General features: G+C 34.3%; 1 protein-coding gene across 4 annotated transcripts in view; it reads right to left on the reverse strand.

The window, feature by feature from the left end:
- The window catches only part of LOC147079853 (uncharacterized), a 31,376-nt gene extending 22,032 nt beyond the window's left edge, over nucleotides 1-9,344 (reverse strand). For 3 of the 4 annotated variants that reach the window (XM_085945027.1, XM_085945025.1, XM_085945026.1), the window contains exons 1-4: nucleotides 9,254-9,344; nucleotides 7,823-7,877; nucleotides 3,897-4,100; nucleotides 2,132-2,384 (exon numbers count right to left, since the gene is read on the reverse strand). Coding sequence is in view for 2 of the 4 variants with exons in the window: in XM_085945025.1 (XP_085801151.1) it covers nucleotides 2,132-2,384; nucleotides 3,897-4,100; nucleotides 7,823-7,825 (460 nt within the window). In the remaining 2 variants the exon portion in view is untranslated. The remainder of the gene's footprint in view (nucleotides 1-2,131; nucleotides 2,385-3,896; nucleotides 4,101-7,822; nucleotides 7,878-9,253) is intronic. The other variant, XM_085945038.1, reaches the window with a different exon arrangement.
- Between the last annotated feature and the right edge of the window lie 529 nt (nucleotides 9,345-9,873).

Raw genomic sequence — 9,873 nt, forward strand, 5'->3', positions numbered from 1 at the left:
GACAGTAGGACTAAACTGTTAGACCTAGAAAATGTCATCAGATCCCGATCAAGTGCTGTGATGCTTTAAGCGCAGCCACCCTTGCTGTATAGTGCTAAATCACCAATATCGGAAATCCAGTATAACGAGTAACAGTATAAAAGTCTCTGTGTTAAATGTAATATCTCTCAGAGATGACGGATGAGTTTATGAAACTGCCACATGGATTATCAGTGGAAGATACTTTACCGGAATCCGATCAGGAAGATGTGAATGAGGATAATACAGCGATTACTGCTTAAAAAATGTGGGACAATAATTTTTTTGTAAAACTGAATAGTTCATTACAATTTTATTTTATCATAATTAGTAGGTCCCCATATTTAATTATGTACGAGTAGATACGTACCTATTTCATTTTGAAAAATAACAATACCTGATAATATTAATAATATAAGCGAAACCTTAAAAATACCAATCATTTATTTTTATTTTACCTATATGTGAATAAGTATCTACAAGCAAAAATAATAATTTAAAAAGTCAAAATATTTTAAATTTATTTAACAACGTCCCCTTTCGTAAAATAAATGGGTGATTATGTTATTTATTTTAATACTTAATTAGTAATGCCCTGTGATGATAATTAGCATGAAATTTATAAATAAAAACGACTACGCCAAATAGCGTAAGCGACATGCCTGGAAAAAATATCGTGTCATAGACATAAGCAAAACAGCGTTACCGCCACTATCTCGAAAACTAAAAGCACTAATGCAATTGTTTTATAATTTCCGTATAGGCAGTAACCAATTATTATTAACCACATTAACAGAATTCATTTTTGGAACTAATTACGGAAATAATTTAAAAAAAACCTTCTCCTGTAAAATTTATGAATTGTCGCTTACGTTGTTCTGCCGATTAAGGGTCGATATAATGTTACTTTACGGCTCACTTGTTATTCAAAAACATGTTATCAATAATGAAGAATGACTTTTCACATTTGTTAGTAGAGCTCATAACCTTGTGTCGGTCGTACAACAATATTATTATGTAACAACACGTGTGAATTCCCGTTTCTTCTTTCATCACATTTTTCCCAGATTCTTTTCAACGATTAAAATCAAAAATGTGAATGTGTTGTATGCTGCAGTGTAAGAGTGGAAGCTAGGGGATGTATCTTCCATACAGCGATCGTGACCACTTAATACATCAGAAATACTCAGTCATGATAATAGATGACACCGATGACAGTACAGTACAAGGCCAGTTCAATGACCAATCAGAGCTCACTCATGGCCCAGCCAATCAACACTCGAGCTGCGAGACTATTTGTCACTGATTTCATGTCATTATTTTCAAATTTCATGTCAATTCTACATGTTATTTTCAAAACAAAAACAATCGTGCAATATTATTCGAGTGGACTGACATTGATGTAAATAAAATAAAATATAGTATAATATTATCTTATAGTGTCAGAATAATATTGATATTCGGTATTTTTAAACCGTACTGATAAAAAGGTTTTACAATTCGTACAGCTGATAATAAAATAAATTAATGGGCAGTCTACTTTTATTATATTATGTTTATATACACTTGTACATATACACAGATAGAGTAGCAATTAGTTTAACACTTCAGCTCAGCAAAAGATACCAGATTCTGCTTTTGCAAGTTTATGCGCACACTCAAAACTCACCTGATGAAGAAGTAGATGAGGTATATGAAGAAATCAGTACGTTGAAAAATAAATGGAAATGTCACTTCACTATCATCATGGGCGACTTTAATGCACGAATCGGATCTCAACACCAGGATGATGTAGCGGTCGGGCACTTCGGACATGGCATCAGGGATGGCCGAGGAGACATGTTAGTGGAGTTTGCGGAAAACCACAATCTCTACATCATGAACTCATTCTTCAAAAAGAACCCTTCTCGAAAATGGACATGGCGAAGCCCAGCATGTTGTTTTTCGACGTGGCTAACATCCATTTCACGTAAATGCAAAAATCAATTATGATCGCCTATATTTACAATTAACGTCCACTTACTGACCTACAATAATTCATATCCAGTGTGCAAAGTGGAAAGGATCAATGGAACGCTAGGATACGAGAGACTGAGCATGACAGAGGGCATACCTGCGCCTGCGATTGCACTGCGAGTCCTCTCGGTGGTGGTTTCCAGCATGTCATCGATGGGGTGGTCGGTGATGATTTCCAGCAGGTGGTCGGTGGGCCTATTAAGCATGTCATCGATGAGGTGTTCGGTGGGGCTATCAAGCAACGTGATGTTGAAAGTGCTGCCCTCCATCAGGGAGCGGGGATCGTCTCGCATCTCCTCCACTGTAGCGTTCAATGCAAACGGTGGGTCGTTCTCATCGCCGAATCCATACTACAGCAAAAGAATATATGGAATAGTGAACGACTACTAAGATTAATGTTTAAATTAGCCACAACTTTGCATTTGCATTGTGGATTTATTCATAGCAAATTCGCATCTTCTGCATCTGTCACAATATTAGGTTCAGGCAGTTATTTCATTAGGTACGAGGGTGGGTCAATAAGTCCTTAGAAAAGCCGACAGGTGGCGCGACTAGTACTGTAAGCGGTTTGTTTTCATGCAGCGGCACTACCGATTCAGTATGCTGCGAAGTTTCAATCAGATTGGTCGGGTTGTTGTGTGTTTCTCGTACATTTAAAAAAAAAATTTGCTTGTGGAAAATGGAAAAATGGAAAATGGAGAAAATTGAGTTTAGAGCTGTTATTAAACATTTTAATATAAAAGGGTTAACAGCAAAGGAAATAAAAAATTAGTTGGATTTAGTTCACGGCATATCTGCTCCTTCACTTGCAACTATTTATAACTGGTTAAATGAATTTAAACGTGGTCGTACATCAACAAAGGATGAACCACGCTCAGGACGTCCTGTAGAGGTGACTACACCAGAAATGATCAATAAAATCCACGATATGGTGTTAAGTGACCGAAGATTAAAGTTGAGTGAGATAATTGAGGTTACAGGGATCTCAAAAGGTAGCGTCATTTCTATTTTACATGACAAATTGGGCATGAAAAATATTTCTGCAAGATGGGTGCCGCGTTTGCTCACAGTCGACAATAAACGCAATAGGGTGGTGGCCTCTAAAGCCCTGTTGTCGCTCATGCAACGCAATCCGGATGAATTTTTTCGTCGCTTTGTGACTGTAGATGAAACATGGATACACCACTATACTCCCGAGACGAAAGAACAGTCAAAGCAGTGGATTGCGAAGGCAAACCATGACCAAAGAAGGCGAAAACCGTAAAATCAGCTGGTAAGGTTATGGCTACTGTATTTTGGGATGCACGTGAAATTATTTTCGTTGACTATTTGGAAAAAGGAAAAACAATAACAGGGGATTATTATGCATCTTTATTGGACCAGCTAAAAAACAAAATTGAAGAAAAACGGCCTCATTTAAACAGGAAAAAAATCCTCTTTCATCAGGACAATGCCCGTGTTCACACATGTTTACGATCAATAGCTAAAATTGAAGAATTGAAGTTCGAATTGGTCGACCACCCACCGTATTCGCCAGATTTAGCCCCCCCAGTGACTTTTTCCTTTTCCCAAACTTAAAAAAATGGCTAAGTGGACAACGTTTTTTTTCAAATGAAGAAGTCATCGATCGGACAAATGCTTATTTTGAGGACCTTCCGAAAACAAATTTTTCTGACGGTTTAAAAAAAATTGAGAAACGTCTTACCAAGTGTATTGAGCTCCAAGAAGATTATGTTGAGAAATAAAAAAAAATACAAAAATAAAAACTGTTTTAATGCTTTTTTCTAAGGAATTATTGACCCACCCTCGTACCATTAAATTTAATGGTTAGTATTGTGTTTAGAGTGCTGTGAAGAGCTTACATCAGTAATGATTTCAGGCATTGGGGGTGGGGAGTCCGTCAGGGTGATGATGACAGGCATTGGGGGTGGGGAGTCCGTCAGGGTGATGATGACAGGCATTGGGGGTGGGGAGTCCGTCAGGGTAATGATGACAGGCATTGGGGGTGGGGAGTCCGTCAGGGTGATGTTGCTGGCGGTCTCCATGTCACTCATCAACAACGTCGCCTGAAAATAAGAAAAAAAAATCAGTTAAATATTCAACACAACAAACATAAATGATGAAGACAACTTTTTTTGTTTGGCAGAACCCTTGGAACATTTTCTAGAATCTCGAGGAACCCCTACTTGGCAGCAGTAGACAATGAGTGACATACCCCTTACTATTTTTAGTCTATAAATGTAAATGTATCAGCCCTGCAGGCAAACATTTTTTTGGGATGCTATTGGGCAGGATAGTAAACATACACCTAACAATAAATCATTACTGGTGAGTAATTTTATTATAATGTCATCATGCAAAATTGCTTCGACGAAAATAAAATGAAAAGTGCTCGTGGATTCCTCAATGTTAACTTTAAATTTAAAAAAAGGCTACGTAAAGGCTGTTGGATTCATATCCCAATTTCAATTACGACGACGTAACCGCCAGGACAGTGATAATAATAGCAGCATAAAAAATTCAGTCAGAAACAAAAAATGACACATGCATGTGCTAAACAGCTAACCTACCTTGGCTTTTCAAGGGTTGGCACATGTTATGTTCTTAATTAATCAATATTTGTTTTTTAATTCATCGATAATGTTAATCTACCTAGATACATACCTACTTTTATCTTTGAAATAGTTAAAATGTAGGATTATAGATCATTGCTTTCTAATCAATCAGTAATGTATATATACCTTAATTAGACGCTTATATTTTTTAATGGTAAATAATTAAATGTTGGTAATGTTTAAATAGGTACTACTTTCAATTTGCAAAATTCCACATATGTAGTTAAAAATGTTTGTAAACATTTTTTTCTCTTCAATAATAGAGTTATTTATGTTGACCGCTGTTTTGGGCCATAAACCTGTTATCAGAACGACACTGAGATTACTAACTAAAGTGATCTTAGTGTCTTTCTGAATATGGGTTCTTGGCCCGTAACAGCTTTCAATATAAATAACTCAATTATCATAGGATTAACAGAAAATTTTGTTTTAAAACCATTATAATTAAAATCTACCACGTAAATGCCAGTTCAATTAATAAAAAATTTTCATCAAATAATATTGTTTAATTAATCAGTTATGTATGTATTTAAGTACGTAATTTCAATATTTTAATAAGACTTTATTATTCAGCATTATTTCTTTCACAAATACCATGTCAGTGACCTTACCACTTTGTTTGTGTCATGTTCAAACTGTGTATTTTCAATATAACCATCCCGTTTTTATGCAACAAAAAAAATCATAATTGTTAGGGAAACACGAGTACATTTTTTGTGAACAATTTTTATTGATATATTATATACTTACTTACAAATAACTTCAATTTTAAATTATTTTTTAGTAAGAAATTCAATTACTTATTGATTTTTGCTTAAGGGCGGACGTGCTCAGCGTGGGTCAAAATGGAGCTTTTATTCTATTTTCAAAGCATGATCCTGGACATTCCTTAAATGTTGTAGACAATCTATTTATATAATTTTGAAGCCTTATTATCCTTTATATTTATTTTAAACATTTGATGACTGCATAAAGTATTTTTATTACATAAAATAGTATTCTTATAAACCTCTCGCTCTAATGTTTTAGAATATTTCATATTTCAGTACATAACTGTGCAGTGAGTGGTGTTAAAATTTTTTACGTTTATTAATTTTTAAACGCATTTATAAAACCATCAGTATAATTTATATCGACATTATTATAGTGAAATATTTACGATACAAAATTATATTGATAATCTCTGTGATACCAAACACGGTTACGTACATGTTCAAACACGCGCGTTAACATGTTCTTACTCCCTACTTCAGTTTTAGTTTGTCGATTTTGGAACATTAATGTATAGAATATTAATAATTGATTCCTTAATTAGTGTATTGGCCTAACGGTATGTAATGTATTGGAATAACTATTAAGTATAAATTGTTTTTTTTTATAATTCTATTTGCTTTTCTATTGATAGCATCTGATATATTATATTGAGCATTTCTTATATCCATCCACCGTGTTCGTCTAGGATCAACGGGTTCAGGCCATACACAATTATTCATATAAAATCTTGTCAGCTGTGATTCCATTTTATGTATCCCAAAGCCGTCATCTTTAAAAATGTACCGCTCATGATTTGCCCATGAATAATACAAAGCCACCCTCAAAGAATACAGTTCAGTATGAATTATCTTTTAGATTAACGTGCACAAAAATCAAATAATATTATTTTTGATTTAAAGCAACTTATAAAATATGCGGCAACCCTGTGACTTATGTATTGTGTGGCTTGTTGAACAATATCTAGTTACTAAATAATATTATGCGAGTCAAATAATGTTCCGAGAGAAACGAAATTTTGTAAAAAAATACACGAGCTCACCAACTATATCGGTCAATCCATCAGATTGTCTTTTTTGTTAATTATGCAAAATAATTATATTTCTCAAACGTCTGAAAATAGGATAACATACATGAAACGTACTACGTGTTTTGGTAATATAGCGTCACTAATTCATTAATGAGTATTATTATTTATAGTATTAAATGAATGTTGTATTATAATAAAAACTTATTTTTATTGAGCAGTATAATATATTATTTTGCGAGAAAAAATCATCCAAAATTGGCTAATCAAACTAAAAATATGGCTTTAAAATCTTTATTTTTCTGATATTAAAAAAAATACGTGGGTTAATCAATGAAATGTTATTCTACCATACAATCTATACCTCCAAAACTATTATTAAGTTCTACAGCCATTGTGGCGTGAGAGTCATTTTGGCCAATTTCAAAAACAGGACCGACTATTTGTCATTTATTTTTGAAAGTAAACGCGATTCGTAAAATTTAAACGACACTAATAGTTGCATTAGAATACTACTTATCAGATTTCAAATAAATAAAGAGTTAATAATTGTCTATCAATTCGTTTTAACCATGCTTGGTATTTCCACATTTCCGAGAAGACAGGAAAGAACGGGTCCAATGGCCCTAAACCTTATTTTACTCTATTATCAAATTGGCTTCACAGCAAAACTAACCTAAGGCTATTGTAACCGCCAACATCCTGTCTGAAATCGAAAATTTACTTAGGCTTCTGCACCATTTATCTGCTATGAACTTTACAATCCATGTAGGTAGTACGGTTGGATCCGCATTAAAATGAATGTTTCTTCAAGCAATGTATATAATAAAAAAAATGTCTTACTAAAACCATTTCGAATTATTATTTATTACCATTGTAAAGACTAAATAATGAGTAAAATTGGATAATGAATCATTAATAAAAACAAGGTCTCATTTATAGAATCATGAATTTAACTTTGAAGTTGATTCATTCAACTTGTTTACCAGAAACCTAACCCAACTGCGTACGCTGCAAACATACCCACTGTGTGTATAGCATGCATAAGTTGGGATTAAATCTAGCTAGGTTGCATATCTAACTGCAGAGAAATCCAAATCTGCAGGAGACTCTCTGCCATCCATCGAGCTGATAGAATCGCCGGCGATTTGATGTTTACCGGGTGTGTGTGTTGATAACTTCTGTTTGAATATCTCTATACTTTCCGTCTTGTGTTCTTCATCAAAATTATATCAAAAGTTAAAATGAAGAACAATCCACTGTGAGACCTGAAGTAGGTATCAACCTACTTATATCTAGATATTTTATTGATCACTATTCGACAACGCAAATTGAATACCTATGCTAAAAAAATATATTAAATTTTTAGTCTTACCATCTGTTCGTCTGCTTCAACGGACGGTACTTCGAGACGTTGTTTCTTAGTGGTCCTGAAACATTTTACACATTGTTGTAGTCTAGGTACGTTTCTTTTCAATATCAATAAAGGTATAACTACCAGTGGTGAAAACTCCATAGGCACTAAATAATTAGGTAGGTGTTTAAAAAAAACATACATGAGATTACGCTAGTGTGAATTGATTTATTATTCCCTCTGTTTGATGTTGAAAACCTTCTAAAACGCTTAATAAAGCTTAAATGTATGAAGTTGAAGCAAAAAAAGGACCACTTAATTAGCTGCAGGTGACTGCATTGCGAGCTCATTTGAAGAGAATTTCACACTTGTACTGTGAAATTTATTTGCCAATTTGCAGAGCTTGTAAAGAGACAATCCGTCACGATAAGTGTAGATCAGGGAACTCAGAAATAATGGGAACTGAAATACACAACGGGTAAGGCGATAGCAGTTAACCGACTCGAGTAAGGAAGAATCCGGGTTAAACTTACACACGTGTTAAGAACACGTTTTACGTCGAATACTAAAAACTGCTCTCGGTTTATGCATTTACGCTCATTTAATGTTGGTGTATTACACACACTATTGCACGTGCATAATGTGTGCTTAATTTTCGTAGGATACTCACACATTCGAAAGCCTGCTTCACCATGCGGCGTATTGAATATTGCCCATCGGTATTCTATTTATTATCCGTTCTGTGGTGTAGATAGATAAGCAAGACCGTTTATAACTGCGTTATTCAAGCGTTTACTAAATAATTTCAAATGTCAAACAGAAATAACGTATCAGGCTCCTTTTATTTACAGTCCAATACGGTGCAATGCACATTCACATTCGACTCGACGCTATTGTCCCAACTCAGAAATGTCAACGAAGCACACAAACGAGACTTAATCCACAGTATCGAAACGTCAAACTCAACGAAACAATGGCACTTAATAATAATATTAGAAATATAGAGTATATTTTTCAATTAGACAGTGTTTTAATTATTGGAAGGATATTTCTTAACCTGAAATGTCATTTAATTATGATTTAAATCCCTATGGATACTGTATGTGGCCACAGTGACTTTTTGAACTTTTTGATAGTATAGCGACTTACATGCTGAGAACAAATGATTTTTCCAAACAACAGCGTTGCATCTCAACATTAAGTCATATATCATGTTTTGTGAATGTCAACAAATTACATTGACCAAATCAACGTGCAGTCATGGTGAACTGAGCGATTAGCTCCGCACTTTGAGAAATAAGAAAACATCCTTCAGTTTATTCTGAAGTTAAGCCGAATATGAAAGAAAAAAATATTAAAATCACTGTCTAAGTGTGTATTGTTATTCTTTTCATTTCTATAAATTTTTGTGTTATTAGTTATATATTATTAAAGGACTACGAAAATAATTACTTTTTTGGCTTAATTGTCACTGAGTCAAACTGAGATACGTCAGCTGAAAAAAAAAATCATACATTAGTAATCCAATTAGTACTAGCATGGTTATGCGTAAGCATCGCATGCATGCCTGCGTGTGTGTGTATTATGGCATATAAAAGGTATAGAATGGGTATAGAATATATAATGTTACTTTACGGCTCACTTGATATTCAAAAACATGTTATCAATAATGAAGAATGACTTTTCACATTTGTTAGTAGAGCTCATAACCTTGTGTCGGTCGTACAACAATATTATTATGTAACAACACGCGTGAATTCCCGTTTCTTCTTTCATCACATTTTTCCCAGATTCTTTTCAACGATTAAAATCAAAAATGTGAATGTGTTGTATGCTGCAGTGTAAGGGTGGAAGCTAGGGGATGTATCTTCCATACAGCGATCGTGACCACTTAATACATCAGAAATACTCAGTCATGATAATAGATGACACCGATGACAGTACAGTACAAGGCCAGTTCAATGACCAATCAGAGCTCACTCATGGCCCAGCCAATCAACACTCGAGCTGCGAGACTATTTGTCACTGATGTCATGTCATTATTTTCAAATTTCATGTCAATTCTACATGTT

Source organism: Rhyacophila brunnea, unplaced genomic scaffold (assembly GCF_057557595.1).
Source record: "Rhyacophila brunnea isolate RB1 unplaced genomic scaffold, BYU_Rbru_1.0 scaffold_1, whole genome shotgun sequence".
NCBI lineage: Eukaryota > Metazoa > Arthropoda > Insecta > Trichoptera > Rhyacophilidae > Rhyacophila > Rhyacophila brunnea.